The sequence below is a fragment of the Polistes dominula genome, unplaced genomic scaffold (genome assembly GCF_049000335.1).
Source record: "Polistes dominula isolate Pdom_NZ unplaced genomic scaffold, Pdom_raw_medaka contig_49, whole genome shotgun sequence".
Classification (NCBI taxonomy): domain Eukaryota; kingdom Metazoa; phylum Arthropoda; class Insecta; order Hymenoptera; family Vespidae; genus Polistes; species Polistes dominula.
This window is the reverse complement of record NW_028300914.1, coordinates 6627782-6650451: the sequence shown is the minus strand read 5'-3', so window position 1 is coordinate 6650451 and position 22670 is coordinate 6627782. Positions and strand designations below refer to the sequence as shown.

Sequence of the window (22670 nt, the reverse complement as noted above, 5' to 3'; positions counted from 1 at the left end):
TTCTGTTGCCATATTCTTATTGTTTCTTTTTTAATTTCAAGGAGTCTTAACTTAGTTTCACTTCTATTTACAGTCTCAAGTGCTTCGAATCTTTTTGAGAAGTGCTGAAAAGACAAGTTTTTGCATTGATAATAAAGACTTACCTTTTCAGTTAGTTGAAGACCTATGGGAGTTGCTCCTGCTATCACGCAAAGAGCGTCCGTTGATATTGTTCTATATGCTTTAGTTACCCCAATTAGAGCATATCGTTGTGCTTGATTTAGTTTCCTGTGGTGATGAGTATTAAGTATGTCAGCCCAGCCAGCTGCAGCATAAGAGATAATAGGTATAAAAACTCCCTTGTACAATGCTTCCATGATAGAGTTGTTTAAACCCCATGTACTTTTCGCAACTCTGACAAATTGGCTGAAAATGGTCTTACTCTTGTTACAAATGTAGTTAACATGTGGGGTTATGTTCATTCTTGTTCCATATGTGACTCCTAAATATCGTGATTCTGAAACCATTCTTAGTGATCTACCTCCAAGTTTGACAGTTGGTGGTCTTCTTATATCTAAGAAACCTTTAAGAAGAATCATGTGAGATTTTGTAACTGATAGTACTAGTTTTTGTCTTGTACACCAGCTATTCAAGATTGAAGTAACCTCATTTGCCTTAAGCTCAAGAGCTATTTTGCTATTACCTTTCACTACTATAGCAATATCGTCAGCATATGCAATAGCTTCGTTTCCCGTATTAGAGATTTCTTCCAGAACATCATCAAGGATGATGTTCCACATTAATGGTCCTAATACGGATCCCTGTGGGCAGCCTTTGCTTACAACTTTAGATATCTGAATAGTATTAGTTGTAATTCTTGCTACTCTGTTTGAAAGGTAGCTCGCAAGTAGGTTATATATGTTTCTGGGGCAATCTCTGCGCTTAAGATTGCTGAGTACACTAGGCCACCATACACCATCAAATGCACCAGAAATGTCGAACATGAGGCCGATGGCATACTTGTCGCTTGTTTGATGCACAAAGTCTCTTAATTTCACTATTGCATCTTCTGTTGATCTGCCTGGCCTGAAACCGTACTGTCTAGTCGATGCCAAAGGATGTGTATGTGATATTGTCTGGAGTCTTCCAGCAATAAGTTTTTCCAGAATTTTCCCAAGTATTGGAAGTAAAGAAATAGGTCTGTAAGATTTTAAATCAGTTGCTGGCTTGTCCATGCTTTTCCTCAGTATCCTAATTTCCGCTATTTTCCATTGATTTGGGAAAGTCCCCTGAATTAGGCATTGGTTGAAGAGATCTTGTAATTTATTAGACAGTACAGGCATGGCTTTCTTTATCATTTCTGATTCAATTAGATCGTGTCCAGGAGCCTTCCTATTGCCTAGTTTTTTGATAGCATTTTGTACCTCAGAAACATTAAATAGCGGTGCGTCTTGTGTGTTTGGTGCTAGAAGTGTGTCAATTCTAGTTATAATGTGCCACTCTGTTTCATTGTCCACATTATCATCAGGAATCATGTTATTGAGCAGTGTTTCCATTGTGCCATTAAAGTTTAACGTTTGTCTGCCACTTTGATTAATTATTTCAATGACATTTTCAACACGGATTTTGTTTCTTTGAATTTTATACACAATACTCCATGGTTCCTTATTTCCAATATCAGTGACAAACTTCTCCCAACTTTCTTGTTTTGCTTTTGCAATGTTCTTTATATATTGGTTTCTTAGTCTTTTATATTCCGTTTTATGTATTATTTTTAGTCTATTGTTTATTGTTTTATTATATTTTCGTCGGGCTCTTTTGACTAATTGTCGTAGATTAGTTAGATCACTGTTCCACCATGGGGCAGACTTGGAAAAGCGTTTCTTTTTCGAAATACAAGTTTGCGCTGCTCGTAATAATGCATGTTCAATTTTATTTGCAGCATCTGTTGCACTAATAATATCTTCATTGTTAACTGTATCCATGATGTTAGTTAAATTTCTAATATACTTTTCCCAGTCTGCTTTCTTGGTATTAAATCTATCACCTTTGAGACTTATGACCTTATCTGAGGCTGATGTTATTTTAAATGTGATAAGGTTGTGGTCACTTGTTGTTTCGCCGTTGTGTATCTTCCAATTAGATATAGAGCTACTGCCAGCGAATGTGATATCGATGTTATCCTGTCCTCGTGTATTGTCAAAGGTGAAGGTTTCAGATTCTTTGTTGGCTATGTGTAGTTGGAATTGCGATAATAATTCCTCAAGTGCTTCTCCTTTTTCGTCTGTACATTTACTAAACCAAGTTGTTGACTTAGCATTTGAGTCTATGCAAAATATAATGTTCTTCCTGTCCAGCACCATTAGGATATTTTCCAAATGAAGTATATATGGATCAATATCCTCACAGTGTTGGAAATATGCACTAACTAAGTAAAACTTTAAATTGTCAATTTTAATCTCGACGCAAATTATGTGGGTGTTGCTTAGTTGCTCAATTTTTATAACATCAATTCTATTGTTAAAAATTACTATTGCCGCTTTAATATTATTAGATGCTATAACATTTGAGAATGTTTTAGTATCTAGTATCACTTTAGTGCATATTCCCATGCCTGCCACCTTATTATGATACGAATAAGGTTCTTGGACAGTAAGTATGTCTAACTTGTGCTCAAATGCTAATTGCCTTAGTTCATCTGATACAGACTTGGAATTTTGTGCATTTATTTGCCCAATGTTCAAAGTACTTCTATGACAGCAATTGGTGGTGTAATTACTTGCCATAGTCTATTTTTGAGATGTAATTTGCCATTGCAATTTTGTAGGCTGGACACTCCAGTGAACGTGAGGAGTGGTCACAAACTTTACCTGCTCTCTTGCAGTTGATGCATACTGGACTCTTGTTTTTAGCTTTGCAATCGTTAAAACTGTGACCGTCACCTCCGCAATGACCACATGTTTCGCTTTTTGATTTGCAGTGCTTCGACACGTGTCTAAAAGATTGGCATTTGTAGCATCTGCTTATGACTACAAAGTCTCGAATCCAGTGTGAAGTCCAGCCAATGTATACCATATCATTTTTCAATAGTATGTTTCTCACGTTGGGTGTAACTTCAATAATTATGTTTACAGAGTCCTGATTTTTGCCGTTGGACCTATGAGAGATTAATACTTCCTCGGCAAATTTGGTTTTGGGAAATTCATCCATGTTTTGCTGTCTCAATGCTTCTAAAAATTCCTTATCACTCATCTCTTTTTGGACATTGAAAATAATGAGCTTCGGTTTTTTCTTTGCTGGAATTCCAGTCCGTAGACCTATTTCTTGCCATTTTTGGGACTTGAGTACACGCTCCATGTCGTCTTTTGTTTTAGTTTCAACTAAAATACCGTTATTTGAAATTTTCTTTACATTACAAATTTTAAGTTTTTCTTTCGATGGGGCTACACTACTCATGACGACCAGTTTTGTTTCGTCACTTGACTTTATGTTGTTATCAGCGCTTGGGTATATAGCGACAACATGCTTCTCAGATTTTGTTTGGACGCTAGATTCTTTAGCCACGGCAGGGATCTTTAATCTTTCTGCATAACTTAGCTTTTTGTTTATTACATTTGTTGACTCGTTCTTGATCTGTTTGATGCTGCTTGTAGCGTCATGGATCGCCTTCTCAAGCTTTTGTAGCTTGTCATCCAACGAGTCTTTTTCTGGCTGTCCCATTTTTACTCGTTATTCTCCTCTTTAAGGAGCGTTATAGTTTTGTACATCATTGATATTTTATTTTCAATTTCTTTGAAATCTTCTTCTTCTAAGTCATCCATTGTCATATTTTTTATGTTTCTTTCGAATTTTTTGAAAGACTTAATTTCTTTGTCCAGCTCATTTTGTGCTGGTACTGGAGCAGATGTTTTCTTCATTTGTTTCTTTATAACTGCCTCTTCAATTGATGGCTCTTCGTCGCTTCTCTCTTTTCTCTTTTTGGGTTTATCCTTGCCTAAAGTGAGGTTATCACATATTTCCATATCTTCTACTGATTTGTTTCTAAGCACAGGAAAATCCACGGCTTTGATTGGTTTGCTCCCTGCTCCAGAGCTGTCGCCATCTGCCCAGACTCCAGCGGACCAGGACCTTGTGCCAGCTCTCACCACGTCGCGGTCATCGGCACCGCCTCCGCCGTCGCCAACTTCATCGTCCTCACCACTAGCAGCGCCTGAAACTCAGCCAGTGATTCAGGACCCACCTCCTGCGTCCAGACCTCTCATTGTCTCGCCACCGCATTCCACAGCCGTCTCCACAAAACCAGGCATCATCAAGCCCAGCAGCGGAGCGCCCAGACAGAAGCATCGGCCCAACATCCTCCGGCAGCCGGTCCAGAGGGGGAGTGGCTGTGGCGTCTCGCACCAGCACGGTGCTGACACCTCTCGGCCGACAGCGCACAGCTGCAGCATCGCGTGCCGGGAAAGTGCTGACATCTCTCGGTCGCCCGCACTAGCGTCCTTACGCACCACGTGATGCGGCTCTGCAGGAGTGCGCTGGTCTGCCAGTGGCATCTCCGCCCTGGCCTCATGGCCACCACGCAGGGACATTCGATGGGCCTGACCACGTATTTAATTGGTCAGGGCTGCAACGTGATCGCTGCGACCGTTGCACTCTCTACTTCCGGATGCCTGGATCGCCGTGGGGGTTCATTCACTCGGACACTCTCTCATTGTCCGCCGTACCGGCTAGTCGCGCTTCTTTTTGTATTTTTTATAAAACTTTTTTCTTTGTATTTCTCTAACACGTGGTACACCACGTTCTGTGAATAAAGCTCGTCCCAGGGGATCGAAGTTCAAATAGGAAATTTCTTTCTCCCTACATCACGGGTTCTCATTGGCCTGTTCCTTTGCCCACGGCCCATTTCTCGCGTTAAGGAAAACGCACCTTAACGTTGTTAATAATTAGGGAAGGAAATTCCAAAGCTTCAACACTCCATTTATAAAAAAAATAAATAAATAAATAAAACAAATTTTTTAATAAAAAAAAAATTTAATAAAAAAAAAAATAATAAAAAAATAAATAACAAAAAAAATAGTAAAGCTGGTACATTTTAGATGTATAGCTGAGTTGATACATTTTAGATGTATAACACTGTATTTAAATTTTTAAAAGCTGGTACATTTTAGATGTATAGCTGTTCAAATACTTAGAAATAATAATAAAAGTCGGAATCGATTCATAAATTTGTTTAAAAATTGGTTTAAACAAAATTAAAAGGTGCACCAAATTAATTAAATACGTATTTTTTAGCGAAATTGGGACAATTAATTGATTTGTCAAGAGCCTTGCTTCAAGAAGTTGGTAGTCAAAGCCAATTTGCATGGCTCACTGCGGAAAAACATGGTTTCTTACTTGAAGATGACAGCGAAAACTGCTGGTCAGTAGATATTGACCAGATGAACACTGAAGATCAAAGTTTGATTCTGTCAGTTTTATCAGACGCACAAGGTAACATGATTAGAATGGATGTTGGTCAAAGCCAGCATGACTCAAGCTGGTCGTTACAAAATGACTCGACATTAGTGGTGTCTGATAACGGATTAAGAGGTCCGCAAGCAACAAATGTAATAATGGATGTCTCAAAGACAAATAGTCCAGTTGCATCAAGTAAGTCTTATGTTATCAATGTGTTGTACTAATATTAAAACTTAGTCCTTCGTGGAATGGAATTTTACTGATGGGTGAGAAAAGTAATTATGTGTAAAGCTTCCTCATGTATTTTAAGGCATGATATATACTTAGTCTCACGGATCAGATAAAATCGTTATTTAAAAGCCATGGTATAATATAATAGAGTGTAAATCCAACAGAATGTTTGATATAGGAAGTATTATTGTGATATCTAATTTTTGCGCAATATTTAGTTTCTCAACAGAAGGACAGAGGAGATGGTACAACGAAGGCATTAGTAAGGGCGGCTGCTCCTTCACAAAACCCCGAGAGTACCTCAGATGCGGTTGACAAAATAGAGGTCAATGCTATGAGGAACCTAGTTAAAATCCAAAGGGAAACCATTGCAACTCTTCGAGAAAAAATTGAGAGGCCAGACAAGGTATTCAAAGAGCTTACTGACAAACACAAGCAGGAATACGATGTTCTCAATAGACAAGTAGAAGGCTTGAAAACTCAATTGGCCGAAAGTCGGAAAGAGGTTGAAGTCTTTAAACACAAGTATCAATGGTTACAGGAGCAAGTAGCCGAAACAAAGCAAACTCAAAATAAACGCACTGTCGTTACAGCTGAAGAGCCTGCTTCGGAATGACACGATGCAGTCTCGACAGCTCAACAGTTTTCTGGTGGGAATAGTAGTACAACTACTCAAGCTAATGTTCATAATAGGGTTTCTGGTGCTCCGGTGAGTATTGTTCATACTCGCGGAAAACCAGTGAAAATAAATGAATTTAACTTTAGTACAGCGATTAGAAATAAGATTTTGAAAGTAATTAATAAGGAATCACACTCTGGTGAAGCAATGAATTCTATTAGTCAAAACACTGCTCAGACTGGATGTCATGATAATAATAGTCGGAATTCAGCTCAGGTAATTAGTCTTCAAATGTTCAATCCTGATCTTAATATACCCCGTGTATATAAACTTTGCCAGAAAACTAAATTTGATGACTTTCTTGATGATCTTAAATAGGAATTAAGAGCAAATGATATATTGTATGTTATCGACAGCAGCATTAAGCCTTTCTTAGAGAAAAATGATAATGTAAAACAATTAGACATTTTTAAAGTAAAGAATACAATAAGAAACAGAGTCGATAAATTTTATTTTGATCAAGTGAGAAACGTTGAAAGTCCACTTGAGATCCTTGATAAATTAAAGATTTAAAGGCTCTTGAAAATACTGTATCGACTTGTTTCATTCGCAAGATGCTGTATAATATACAATATAATTCAAGTAAAGAGAGAGTTAAAGATTTTTGTAATAGATTTGAAGAAATCGTACGAACATTTAACGACATTCCGGGTACTGAAAAATTACCAGAAGAAGAGAAAAGAGATGTATTTTATAATGCTGTTTACAAGTCAGTTTGCCAGCTCATCGACAGCCAGGTGGTTCATCATTGAACCAGAAGGGCCGCGGGTACACAAACACTTATTACCGAGGCAAATCAGGCAGATTTAGAGGTCAATTTAGTCAAAAGCGTAAGCACGAGGGTAATTCTAAATCTGAAGGTGAGCGCAAGCTCGATCAAGGTTGCCGTGGAGCAAAGAGAGGCAAGTTTAGTAATAGTGGTGGCCAAAGAAATGGACAAGGAGGTAGTCAAGGTACCAACACCAATTCAGGTGAGAGTTTCGAGCATGAGTTAAATGAAAAAGGTAATGTTCTATTGGTCGAAAAATGTCAACAATATTCGAGTAACTTCAATTTTAATTACAAAAATAATACACTAGAACGGTTTATCGCGGATTCGGGTGCTACAGAGCATTTGTCAAATTCTAAGTTAATTTTCAAAAGATTAAGTGAATCAGACGTTAAATCGATTAAATGTGCTAATAGAAATTCTCAGGCGGACTTGCAAGCAGACGGTATAGGTACAGTAAAATTAAATTTGCAAAATGGAGAAACGCGCGAGTTGCACAATGTCATATATGCTAAAGATCTTTCGGTAAATTTACTCTCGTTAAGAAAACTAGTAGAAAAGTGTCTTGAAGTTTACTTAAATGATAAAATAATTGATATCTACAACCCTAAAACTTGTGAGTCGTTTATGACAGGGATATATAACAAACCTTTCTGGGACATTGAATTCAAGTCTGATAATCAAAGTAGTGACGGGATAGGCTATAATGAGAATAGATATTGTCAAAAAGCTTTCTTAACAGATGGTAAAAATGGAAATCCTTATGAACATAAGTATTTTACGAGAAGTTCAAATCGACTTCAAAATGCTGAGCAGATTAAAAAGGAATCAGAATTAAAAAGGGAAATTGGAAAAACAAACTCTTCTGAAACGAGTGAGGCTTCTTTAATTACTAATGAAAATACAGAAAAACATTTAATCTTTGATGGTGCAAGCTCTTCTGTAGAAAAGGTACAGGAAAGCTCTGCAGCTGAAAATATAGCTGAGTTAAATAGACCAGATATCTTCAATTCAGTTAAGGATAGAATTATTCATGATAGTGATGAAATTCCTGAAATAAAATTACCACGAGATGAAATTATGTCCTTGGAAGATTCTAACATAAAAATGAATAAAGCTTTGTTGTGGCATGTACGACTTGGACATGCATCAAGTAATTATCTCAGGAGTTTGCAAAAACAATATCCTCACTTGAAAGATATCAAATCTGCCGAATTTAACGAAATCGTAGATAGTTGTGAAGTATGTAAAATAGCTAAAATTAAACGATTGCCATTTAAAACTGTTAGACAGAGAGCTTCCAGACCGTTGGAAACAATACATAGTGACATTATGGGACCGATAATATGGAACCGCTTCTTATCCCAAAGGTTACAAATTTATAGTCGTAGTAATTGATGATTATTCTCGTTTAGCAATGTCTTATCCAATCAAAAATAAAAGTGAAGCGGGATCTTGCATTGAGGCTTTTGTAAAATCTGCCAGAAATATACTTGGTCGAGATGAAAAGGTTTGTCGTTTACGATGTGACCAGGGACTTGAATATATGGGAGGTTATACAAAAGAGGTTCTGAACAAATTAGGAGCAGAACTTGACCCCGCTAGTCCTGATAACGGAGTGGCAGAACGTTATAATCAGACCATAATAAATAAGTCTAGATCGTACATATATGATTCGAAATTACTAGAAAATATGTGGGATTTAGGAGTAAGCGCAGCGGCGTACGCGTATAATCGAACACCACATGTTAGTAATAATATGGAATCTCCGTTACATAGATTTGCACCTAATTATAAATATGATATTAATCAAATAAAACGGTTCGGATGTTTTGCCTATATTAAAGTCCAACGAAAAACGGGACCGAAGTTTAGGTACATTGGTAGAAGAGTAATTTTGATAGGCTATACTCGAACAGGTTATTTGTTTATAAAGCCAGAAGATGGTAAATTTTATGAGAGTAGGGATGCTAGGTTTAATGAAAGAATTATTTACGGCGATAGATATAATGTAAAGAGTATTAAAAATTGGCAGGATGAAAACGTTGCTACAAACAAAGAAACGTGGCTAGTCGAATTCGATAAAGAAAACGTAGAAGGCAACACCGAAATCTTAGATTCGGAAGGAGCGCCTCCGCAAATTAAAAGAAAAAGAGGTCGCCCTAAAAAGCAAGCTGATAATGCGCCTGAACATGCTGAGACGACTGTTGGTCCTCTCCCCATGGATGACGTATCAGCGAATTTTGTTTATGCCTTTGATAATTCTTTAGAATGTAAAGTTGATAAAAGCACAAGATTAAAAATTGATGAAAAATGTCACGCTTTATTGGCTGAAATCAACAAAGATCCAAAGACCTATAAAGAGGCTATTAATGGTCCAGAGAAAGAACACTGGATAAAAGCAGTTGCAGCTGAATTAAAAGCTATGGGTTTGCGTAAAGTCTGGACAATAGTAGATAGACCAGGATTTGATAAGAATGGAACACCGCCAAATATTATAGATTCAAGGTGGATGTTCAAAACCAAAGTTGATGAAAAAGGTAAGAAGCTTTACAAGGCGAGACTTGTTATACGAGGTTTCAAAGATCGAAACGAGTACAATTTGAAAGAAACCTATGCACCTGTTTCTCGATTGTCATTAGTCAGAGCGTTATTTGCGATAGCAAATACTTACGACCTTGATATGTGTCAATTGGACGTTAATACTGTAATTTCTTTTTTAATCTTTTCTACTCATACTAGACAAGCATAATCTTAATAGATAAATTTTGCAACAATATTTTTTATTTTCTATTTAAACGATTCGCAATTGGAAATTGTGAATTGTGATTCAAGTGTTTCGACATTTACGCAGATATAAAGAATATATAGACCATCAAGAAGTAGCAGCTATTGCCTAACAAAACAAGATTTTCGTCATTATTTGGAAAGGAGACAGTGTAATGCAGTTTATCTCTTGTTTTTACACCTTTTAGTTTATGAAAAGTATTAAGTTGATACGCTGAGTATGGAAAATTGAAATCCAAGTCATCTCTTAAAAGGGCATTTACACGGATTCAAAAAAAAAAAACAAATATTTATATTTAACTCGCTATTGGAATTCGTAATTTTCTAGGAGCTCGCCCTTTTTTGGAGCGAATTGAAAGAGGAAGCGACTTAGTTTCTGGTCCTTACGACCTCTTGGAAGTTTTTATGCCATCGTTTTTCCCTCCAGGCAGAACGAACTTAAACTCCGGGTGAATACCAGGTCGATGTGTGGTGTAGAGGATGCCATGGCAGTGTATGTCGCCTCTATGCCGACTGTGCATTACAAACACTATTCGATGCTGTATACATCGAACATATCAAAGATATATCAAAGATATAAGCAACTCGTTTTATTTCTTTTAATTGAGAACTTGCTTACTGTCTAATATGTTATGTATTATATGTCAACAATAATAAAAGGTAAAACACACATGTTAGAAGTGAGACCTTTAAAAACTAAGTTTCAAGAGAATGAGACGCCCGCCGCCTCCGTAAAATACGATAGGCAGCAGATATAACGTATTGTTTACCTAAATAATTAGAAATTCCGTAAATGCCATAAATTCCCAAACTATCTCAATGATCAAAGAAACATAACAACTACAGCATCATATTGCAATACTTTTCATAAGTTTGTCGTTCTTATTCTAGTTTTAACAACCGAATAAACACTTATACATATTACACTATTACATAGCAGCCGTTTCATAGCTGCGTTTCCTGACCGACCGCGTTTATTTATTTTTCAGATCACTCCCATTCTAAAGAAGTTTTCACTTCAAAATGATCGAGTAACGGTGATCAGGTAACGAAGTGGTAGTCGGCTAGACAACGGAGTGGCGGGCGGCTTTGTAACGGCTACGATATTAAATAAGAAGAAAAAAAAGACAAAAATATAGGATTGAGCCTGCGAGAAAATGAGTCAGAATATAGCTATATAGTTTTTCTTATTATCGGTCTCCTCTTTATGCTCTACTTCGTAGTTATCGATCCTGGTTTTATATGCGTGTGTTTGTGTGCGACTGCATACTACAAAGCGTGGACACGTATTCTTTCGATACCCGAAATGTTTGTAGATACGAGCGATAGAAAGATAAAAAAATAAACAGAGATAAGCACGTAGGTATTCGACAAAAGAATAGGGTACAAACGAACCGGCGGTCGAAATAAAGAAAGAAGGTGCGTGGTCTGTTTTTTTTTATCAAACGTGTAATATCTTTTCTATTTAAAAATGTTTCTATTTTATTGAAAAATTGGTATTTATTTTTTTATTTCGCAAATATTATAATTAATAATTAAGAAATACATAGAATATATAATAATTGCATTGTTTGCAATTTTTTTCAAAAAAATGAAATGTTTATCAGATACATCAGAGAAAAAGAATTAGATAAAACTATAGAATACATCAGAAGCAGCTGACAAACTCCATTCAAAAGCAAGTAAATTACTATCACATTTTTATTTTCTTTCTTCATAGAATATATTCGATTCATAAAGACAAAATATGTAAATTTGTTTTTTATATGTTTTTATAAAAAATATACAATGATTTGTAGTTACCCAGGAATACAAAAAAATTATATTATTAATTATAATATTTACATTATAAAGAAATTTACGTTAATTTTTTAATCAAATAAAAACATTTTTAACAGGCTGAACGCCCTGCGTGAATTGGTGGATTTTACCACGGGTCTCAAATTCGAGACTCCTTGTTTACACAGTCAGATAAGCTGAGAGAGCGATACGATTCAATGCGTTTTTTAGATTTTTCGTTGTTTAGATCTTTATTTAGACGAGAGTATTTAGAAAGATAAGTTTGTGGTCCAAAGAATAAGGACAAGATATGTTATAAATAATAAGCGTCTTGAGGTGTGGCAGACTATGAAGTTGAAAAAGCATTTCACAAAAAGATCTAGATTAGATCTCTCACTACATCTGTACCAGAAGAACCTTCGTTCAGTCCAGCAGTATTTTCCATATGTTTTTCGTAACATCTTTATTTCGTCATTCCTAAAAAGTTTGTTATAAAGCGCAAGAATGTAGATGAAAATGGGAAATTGAAAACCATACTAACAAAAAAATTTTATACCTGAGTTTCAAAAAAGGATATGCTATATTTACTTATTTAACGACGAATTATATTTCCCTCGATATACAACCTACGATTTTGGTATCTATCTATAACTATCGCATTGAGCATTCCATTTTTAATGCTTGAATTTGGTAAAGTGTACTTTTTATCAGCTATTCCACTTAGAGACCATACCGGTGACCTTTATTATATATGGTAATAATATTATAATAAATAAATCCTACAATTATCATACTCTTGAAAATATGCATGCGTCTCATTCTTTCGAAACTTAGATATTTAAAGGTTTCACTTTTAACACGTGTGATCTGCACACATGTTTTTTTTATGTATCGTTGCATCGAAAAGTCGATATCTACTACTCGTTATTCTATGGCCATACCATAGTCGCATAGCATAGTCGAAACGTTACGATATATCAAGTTAGCTTACGATACTCGAGACTAAAAAAAAAAAGGTCATCAAGTCGTGAAAATGCGAAAATATACTTGCCGCGGTATTCATAGTCCGGTCTCAAGACAATCCTTAAGGTTATCTTAGCTAAGCTCGTCTTATAGCTTTTAAGATTACATGTATTCATAGAAATACATTAAGATGATCTTAGGATGTCAAATCTGTATCGCTTTTTAAATTCAACATCTGAATAAAAATCAAAAGGATCTTGTATATCTCGAATATAGCGTTTTGGAGCACGTATAATTATGTCTTCATTATCTGAATCAATATCAATATTATCATCAACATTGATATTATGTAATTCAAAAAAATCCATTCTTTACTTGTTTTCACAATTTTTTCAAATTAATTAATTTTTAATTGAAATTGATTTGAATAAATTTAAATTATAATTAATTAATTAACTTTAAACTATCACTTAAACCTTATTTTTGAATTATTATTTATTAATTTTTGATTATTATTTATTATTATCAATTAATTATCCTAACCTCAATGTTAACTGAGATGGTCTTAAGTCTACTAAAATGTTGACTCGTTTGCGGTTTGGAGTAAAAAGTAAGGTTATTAAGATGATCTTATTTGACTATGAATACATCAACCGTTTGTAATGAACCATTTTCTTGAGAGCAGTTCAGCGAACGTGTCATGAAAGGCAGCACTCGTAGTAGGGACAAACATAAAATATTTTCATTTAAGACAATGTTATTTACGCTATATTATTTTATTATTTGAAAATAATATTTAAACACAAAAAAATTTTTTTAATAACCACTATGCCAACAAAACATTGTAGTTTTGCGAGGTGTACGTCGGATAATCGCTATCCAGAGGAAAATGTGTTTTTTATACCATTTGTAAAACCTCATATTGACAAGATTAGATGCAAAAAATGGATACATGCGTCAAGGAGAGTGGATAATGGATTTAACAGTAGAAAAAATTAATAAATATTCATATGTGTGCTCAAAACATTTTATCGGTGGAAAAGGTCCAACTGTATAAAAAATGAATAGCAAATTTTTTTTACAGTTATTGGATATAAATTAGAATGACTTAGTCGTATTCATTTATTATATTATTTATTTATTACCATTTATATTTTATTCATATTTCACTCTGAAATAAATCTTAAATTTATAATTATTTTCAATTTCTCTTGTTACAGTTTGAATTTACCACTAGTTCTTTACTAGAGTTTGTATACCTGTTGTAACCTGTCAATTAATTCTTTTTTTTCCGGTAACTTTTAAGTTACGGCACGAAAGCCAACGTTTTAATGTTACGAAATTATTGTCTTTTACATTTGAAAATTTTAATTCGGCTCCAGGAACGTCGTCTTCGGTCAAAAACATGTTTTATATAAGTCCGTTTTATCATGTGTTTAAATGGAGCTCTGACAGTGTTTGTCCCTTCCTAGGGATCCTGTAGGAGGGATGCGCCATTCATATTCAGCTCATGTGCCATTAGCTGAAAATTTTGGGGGACCGCTTGAATTTATAATAATTTTTTCGTGTAACCTATTCTATTTTAATATAAATTTTTAATTATCATTAAATATAATTCATTTTTTTTCTGTATTTGATGCAATTAATTATTTCATAATTATTTCAATGTTTGAATCATTCGCGCGCAAAATCGAGTTCCGGTCCCCCAGCAATGTACATGGCGCATCCCTCCTATAGGATCCCTTAGTCCAGTCAAAATAGCCCTGAAATCGGGTTTTTGAGCTATACGGCTGAAAAAATATGGAAATTATCAGAAAAATGCGTACAATACTGTGGGCAAAGTAAAAAAGTTCTCAACCACCGGGAAAGGGGTGAAAAAAATTAAAAACTACCCCAAAATACGATTTTTGGATTATATGTTGAAAATATCAAAAAAAGTTTCAAATAAAAGTTGTAGAGCATAAAATTTTAGGCCTATCTATATCAGACCATTTTTCCCCTAAAACGCACCCTTTCACCCCTACGACGGTTCAAAGTACTCAAAAAATGAAAATTCAATAAAAAATATAAAAATTGGACTTTTAAAAATTTTTTTTTTTTAATTATCTTTAAAAAACTACAAAGAACAATCGTAGGGAAACAAAAAATTTTTTTTCATCCCTTCTATTAAAAATCAAGGTGTGAAAACGGTTTTTGCTCGATATTTCGCTTAAAACGGGTTATTTAAAAAAATTTTCTTTTTCATATGAATTTTTAATTTATTTTTTAAATTTTGGTGTTGAATTTATATTTATAAATATTTACCTGTAGGAAATATCCCAATTTAAAGACAGGTAATTACTCCCTTAGTCCTACGCCTTTGTAGAAAGAAACAGAAAATGAAGCTATCCTGCTCTTACTCATTGTGACGTAGTCGCCATGGCACGCATGCGCAGACTCTTAACTTCCATGCGTGCAAGAGAGATAGACAACCAATTGTTAGCTTCGTCCAAATGTAAACAGTATAACGCGATGAAACCCTTTTTCTTAAATATATTCTCTTTTTCTTCTATATTCTCTATAGCTCGAGAGTCTCGCGCGCATCTGTGACAACATGATAGATTTTTGAAAATATTTCAAAAAGTAAGCGAGATAAAGCGATTTTGTATTAATTATGTTTTGTAGACAATTTTATTTGCTACAAAAAAGGTTCAGTACTAAAATATTTTATCTTCCTCACTTTTCGAGATATATTAAAAAAATATGATTACTCTCTTACCTGATACTTTTTATTAAGTTTCACCACTGACAAGGACAGCGCAAGATCTTGCCCTCTCGGATTTTGTTCAAATTTTGCAGTATGATAGATTTTGCTTACCTTTTTACGAATATATAGTGTTATAGGAGCCACTACTCAATAATTTTTGAGACATTTGCCATTAAAAATGCTTATGAGGCTATCTAGTGTTTAAATTTACTTCTGAAGTAAGCAATGGTATATAATAGGTTTAGGATAATGACAACGATTCGGCGATTCGTTCCAATAGTGGGCCGAGTCTTTTAGGGTTCGAATCTTGGGAGGTAAATTTTTTTTTTTTCTATTTTTATATGTAAAGATACATAATAGAGTTTAAATAAGTTGAAAATGAAATGTCTTAAATGACTAGAAACCTTATAAGAGTTTTTTTTTTTATTAGCATTTGTATATGTTCTCAATTCTCACTATTTTCAAAATAAATATTCAAGTTTTAAAATTAAAAAAAAAATTTTTTTATTACATTTTAATAAATTTTATCATTTATTTCTCTCTATTAATGTATTTTAAAACACTTTACATATTTTTTTTTTATTATAACAAGCGTAGGAAAGTCTTAATTACTGATTAAGATTAATAATTTACAAAAATAAGAAAAGTCTTGATATATTTTTGTGATTTTTTGAGAAATTTTAGCAGTCTAATCATTGATATTTATTTTGAAAATAGTGAGAATTGAGAACATATACAAATGCTAATAAAAAAAAAACTCTTATAAGGTTTCTAGTCATTTAAGACATTTCATTTTCAACTTATTTAAACTCTATTATGTATCTTTACATATAAAAATAGAAAAAAAAAAATTTACCTCCCAAGATTCGAACCCTAAAAGACTCGGCCCACTATTGGAACGAATCGCCGAATCGTTGTCATTATCCTAAACCTATTATATACCATTGCTTACTTCAGAAGTAAATTTAAACACTAGATAGCCTCATAAGCATTTTTAATGGCAAATGTCTCAAAAATTATTGAGTAGTGGCTCCTATAACACTATATATTCGTAAAAAGGTAAGCAAAATCTATCATACTGCAAAATTTGAACAAAATCCGAGAGGGCAAGATCTTGCGCTGTCCTTGTCAGTGGTGAAACTTAATAAAAAGTATCAGGTAAGAGAGTAATCATATTTTTTTAATATATCTCGAAAAGTGAGGAAGATAAAATATTTTAGTACTGAACCTTTTTTGTAGCAAATAAAATTGTCTACAAAACATAATTAATACAAAATCGCTTTATCTCGCTTACTTTTTGAAATATTTTCAAAAATCTATCATGTTGTCACAGATGCGCGCGAGACTCTCGAGCTATAGAGAATATAGAAGAAAAAGAGAATATATTTAAGAAAAAGGGTTTCATCGCGTTATACTGTTTACATTTGGACGAAGCTAACAATTGGTTGTCTATCTCTCTTGCACGCATGGAAGTTAAGAGTCTGCGCATGCGTGCCATGGCGACTACGTCACAATGAGTAAGAGCAGGATAGCTTCATTTTCTGTTTCTTTCTACAAAGGCGTAGGACTAAGGGAGTAATTACCTGTCTTTAAATTGGGATATTTCCTACAGGTAAATATTTATAAATATAAATTCAACACCAAAATTTAAAAAATAAATTAAAAATTCATATGAAAAAGAAAATTTTTTTAAATAACCCGTTTTAAGCGAAATATCGAGCAAAAACCGTTTTCACACCTTGATTTTTAATAGAAGGGATGAAAAAAAAATTTTTTGTTTCCCTACGATTGTTCTTTGTAGTTTTTTAAAGATAATTAAAAAAAAAATTTTTTAAAGTCCAATTTTTATATTTTTTATTGAATTTTCATTTTTTGAGTACTTTGAACCGTCGTAGGGGTGAAAGGGTGCGTTTTAGGGGAAAAATGGTCTGATATAGATAGGCCTAAAATTTTATGCTCTACAACTTTTATTTGAAACTTTTTTTGATATTTTCAACATATAATCCAAAAATCGTATTTTGGGGTAGTTTTTAATTTTTTTCACCCCTTTCCCGGTGGTTGAGAACTTTTTTACTTTGCCCACAGTATTGTACGCATTTTTCTGATAATTTCCATATTTTTTCAGCCGTATAGCTCAAAAACCCGATTTCAGGGCTATTTTGACTGGACTGCCTATCCCTACCGAACTACTAGCGCTGCTAGTGAGTAATTTTTCGTATTTCAAGAAAATGGTTCATTCTTAAGTTCGTCTTAAGCCATGACTATGAATATCTATCCAATTGCACATCTTAGCTAAGATCAAACTCTTAAGCATATCTTAAGATTGCGTCTATGAATGTAAACGCTAGCTTAAGACCATGCTTAAGGCGAACTTTAGTATAAGAGCGGACTATGAATACCGCGGTTAGGAAAATATACTTAAATATACTTTTTTTGCACTTTTGGCACTTTTGCGTTAAAATTGCATTAAAAAATCTGGAAATCCGGAAAATCTTTGTTAACCTAGTCAAAAACTTGAGATTGAAACTTTTTTCTGTGCGTTTGATAATTGTACTGAGAACCCGATAATTCGATAATTTTATGGCACTGTGTCGATCAGACAAGCTAAAGTTTCTGGGATCTGGTAGAGCTTCAATAGATGACCGCACCCGCATTTGTAGCTTCCTAACCTCAATATTAAATGGACTCATGTTGAATAAAGTTATTGTACCTATACTTAGTCATTAATTTAAAAAAACAAATTATAAAAAAATGTGATTATAAAATTAATTATAATGTTATAATAAATAACATCTTTATTTACGATAAATTGTTTTTAATACGGTGATTGCCAAGTTTATTTAATAGTATTTACAGTAAGTAAAAATATGTAAACATTGTCTTATAAAAATATAAAAACATTGAGAGTTGGAGATAAAAGTACATGACAGTTTATTTATTTTTAATAGCTAAATTATTTTTAATAAATTTTGCATACATAATTTTTGTTAAATATATTTTATCACAATTAATTGTTTAAAAAATTCAAAAGGAAAAACATGAAGAAAAGCTAAAGATAAAACAAGAGCTTCAAGAAACAAAAAAAAACTCCAACTCAAGCTCAAAAATAAAAAATCCAAAAAATCCAAGAATTTGAATATTCAGATAAAAGTGATGCAGAATAATTATTCGCACCGAGAAAAATATATTTAAGTCTTTATATTTGTTAAAAATTTTTATAAATAATTTTATATTTAAGTATGTGTTTGATCTTTGAATGTTTAATTCTAGTCGTTACTAGAAGTACAATTTAATTTACGATTATATTATTTATTCACTGTTATTTCGTTTTATTATAAACTAAAAAATTATTTTTATCAATAATATATATCTTCGTATGTGAATAAACGAAATGAGTACAAAAAAATACAGATTACGTATAAAAAACTGATTTTAGCTGGAAAAATAATTGATATTTTTTAATCGGTCAACTATTGGTTCACGCCAGTCAAATACTGGTGTTTTCCTGTTACCTGTATTTTAAGTAAATTTTCATGTAATTTTGATAATAATTGAAATAAAAAACATCATATATCTAAAACTTAGTTATTAATAGACAATATAAACTTCTAATAATTCTTTTTTAGTTTATAGTTAAATTTACAATAAATTTAATGGCTGAAATTTTTTAATCGGTCAACTATTGGTGCATTTACCCTATCTCTCTGAAGCCAACAGAACACGATGTTCCGATGGTCATAAATGTATCTAGTATTTTATACAGATAACTAAAAAATACATAAACGCAATGCCCTTTGCCTAGGTGGCTATACTAAAAAAAAAATATCACAAATAAAATTTAATAAACCTTTAAAAGTATTTGTTTAAGTATTTATTATTTCCGACTATTGCTGGTATAGCAGATTTCCAATATGAAATTCAATTATTTTCCCAAAAAATAACTGCACAATTGTAAATCCAAAAATAGATAATATGTGCTTTCTTTATTTTGTGGCCTCATTTAAATAAAAGTTTATCTCATTTTAAAGATAAAATACTTAGTATTTACAAAGAGAATTCTAAAAATAGCTTCTCAACATACTTTTATAAAATAAAATTTACAAGAATACATAACAAAATATAAATGACTATCTATAACTGATCAGTATTAAAGAAATTGGTGTATGGTATTAATTTATATAAATATGTAAACATTTAAGTTATTCAATAAGAATTGAAACTTTGTTTGTAACATTTCATTGCATATATTGCAATCATTAAACTTATATCTATACTATACTTATTAATAAATGAAATATAAATTTTCTTACAAGAGAAAAGTAACATCAATCCCAGGTATCATCTGAGGTTAACTGTATGGTTCTGTCTACATCACATAAATAAGATATTGTATCTTGATGTGGATAACGCGGATGCCACCAATCTAAAACTTCATAATCAATTACATCATTAAGTATAACTTGATTAGTTAATGCATTTGGAAGATCTGATGTTCCAAATCCAAGCTGCAATCGCAGATATTTAAGACCAGGCATTAAAGTTACTGATACTTTCTGTAGAATTAGTCCAATTACTAAAGGTAATTTGCTATATTGTAGACATCTTACCTTAAATTTAATTCAAATTAATATTCGACATAAGATACAAACTTTGAGTAAATTTAATATGTGCATTTAATGAAAAAGTTTAACATACTTGTAAAAGTTTACATTTTTCTTCGGAATTTGCATTTATCTTTTTTGTTGTTTCAATATCATCATCCATGCTTTTATTTTGTTGTATTAAAGTACCATTACATGTCCCTGATATTTCTTTTAATTTAAAAAAGAAATACCACTGATTAGTTCCTTTCTAGAATAATTAAATAATGATTATGCTTTTCTATTTTTCCTTATCACTTTATTTTACTATTCTTAATAAGATCTATACAAGTTAAATATATATTTTTATATGTAATTTTGTAAAAGAATAAATAAATAGTATGTAAACTAATTGAGATATAAAAATAACAACATACTTTGTGCCACATGAGAGAACATTGCCTTTTAACAAGAGAATGTGGTTCTTTTTGCTGTATCCGTGATATATAGCTCAATGCTCTTCTCTCAGCAAAGTAAGTATAATGCAATGTCCTGATAACGCAAAGACGCAATTCATGGCGTAGTATCATCCAATGTGGCTGCAAACGTTCTGGTATACCAGGAACAAACTTGTAATAACTGTGATAATAATCATTATGAGAACATAGTATTCTAAAAATCGATATTATATTTAGACGTACGTCTTATATAGATGAAACCAAAATTTTGCAGTCGTAGTCACATAATAAGAAGATTTACAAATGCAAGCAAATTTTCCTATAGTTTCTGGTTTAAGATATTCTGATATTATAAACCATATGTCCAATGGATAATCAATACCTACAAAAGAAAAATACTTTAATCTATGAGTTTGCTATAAAAAGAAATATATAATCATAATTATGGAAAGTAATATTTAATCACATAAAATATCTCTGAAATCTTCTATTTAGTATAATACAAGACTTCTTAATCTTTTTCGCTTGGCGACCCTTATAACCCAAATAAATGGTTTTTTTTTGCAAGCCTGAGACATAAGTATAAAAACTAAAAATACGTATTAAAACATTTGCTGGTAATAAATCATATAGAAACTTTATTCTAAAACAATTCTTTGGTATATATAAGATAAATCAAAATTAACCAGACTTCTAAATATCTTTGTTGGATTTAAAGTTACAAGATATGTCTACATCAAAATAAAAATTATTTTGAAGGACGAACATATTCATCATAAGATCACGTTTTTTAATGTCATTTTTTTGTTTAGATTACTGCTTTTTTAAATGATATTGCATTTTTTCCCTATACATTATTGTAGCCGTCACTTAGATTAATTTTACAATATACTACATTATAACCTTTAAATGACTTTTAAACCAGAAATATAGAATTCAAAAAAGTCAGCATGTAAGGATTATTTGCTTTATTTATTTTATTCCAAATGTTCAAAATAATTCTCTTTAGCTGCGATACGCTTACTTAATCTCAAAGAATAAGAATCCATGAATCAGTGATTCATTTCAAAGGGAATCGACACACAAACCCTAATGATTCATTCTTTCATGTTCTCTGCAGTGGTAGGTTCTTCCAAATAAACTTTGTTTTTTATTTTTTTGTCATATATTAAAGACAAAATCAAATATTTATAATCATTTATTAGTTTTGATAAAATTTCTACGATTCCATACGGGATCGCGATCAACACACTTTGAAAGACCCTGATATAATATACATAATAAAATACTTGCCATTACGTTCAGTAATTTCTTCATTTGATATTTTCTTCTGATTTCTCAATTGTTTCTTAGGTAATAAATCTAATAAAATAAAAAGTTGAACAAGGTTATTTCAATAAGTATATTTCTAACCTATAAATATATATAAAATCATAAATATATGTCTAAGATAGTAATAATAACATTATTACGATTTAAACATAAAAGTCTTGTTACTTTTTAATAACAGTTATAATACTTTACCTTTAACAAGAGTTTTGTGTTGGGTTTGGCTCATTTTGTCAAAATGATATTCCGATTGTAAGAAAGAACTAATTGTTAGGATTACACTTGAAAGTAGCAATATTTATTAATGTTTCGTCTTTTTATGATATTTATGATAAAGAATAAATCAAATAAATATGGATTTTATTATATCTTATTTAAGAGAATTTATAATACTTATTATAGATCGTTTCATGTATTAAGATTCAACATCTAAATAAATTTTAGTTGGAAAAGTTAATTTACAAAAATATTATTTAATACTTTTCGATAAACTCGTAATGAATAGACTAAAAAAAGAACAGAACAGAATAAATTACATCTCTTTCTCACGAAGTATGTGTAACTTGAAAATCCTCTCTAGTATAAATATATACTAAAAATTCATGTAAGATATGGTGACGGCGTAATACAAGGGACGATTAGATACTAATACCACGAAGACTAAATATAAGAAGAACGATCGAAAAATATATAATTATAACTACTAATCTTTATCATTTTTAACTGGTACAACATCCGCTGTACTTTGTATTCCCATAGGTGCGGGTGCTAAAGAATTATTGGTTACAAAATAATCCATCATTTTGACGTTATTGTTGAAATTATAATAATTAAATTCTTTTTTTCTCCACTTTTTCTCTATAAACTTAAAATCGCTACGACAAGCTTCGGCTAGCTATAATTACTTATAACGTAT

General features: G+C 32.2%; 1 protein-coding gene and 1 long non-coding RNA gene across 2 annotated transcripts; one reads left to right on the top strand and one right to left on the bottom strand.

The window, feature by feature from the left end:
- Positions 1 to 16846: 16846 nt before the first annotated feature.
- On the top strand, positions 16847 to 19021 carry LOC149033358 (uncharacterized). Its single transcript, XR_016175812.1, has 2 exons — positions 16847 to 16999; positions 17513 to 19021. It is a non-coding gene; the product is annotated as an uncharacterized LOC149033358 (long non-coding RNA).
- A 431-nt stretch (positions 19022 to 19452) lies between these two features.
- Positions 19453 to 22670, bottom strand: fsd (transmembrane protein fates-shifted). Its single transcript, XM_015334303.2, has 6 exons — positions 21950 to 22670; positions 21719 to 21787; positions 20669 to 20807; positions 20405 to 20606; positions 20083 to 20238; positions 19453 to 19994 (listed from the first exon to the last, which is right to left on the bottom strand). Exons 1-6 carry the CDS (start codon positions 21981 to 21983, stop codon positions 19713 to 19715), a joined length of 882 nt encoding a protein of 293 aa, XP_015189789.1. The 5' UTR covers positions 21984 to 22670; the 3' UTR covers positions 19453 to 19712.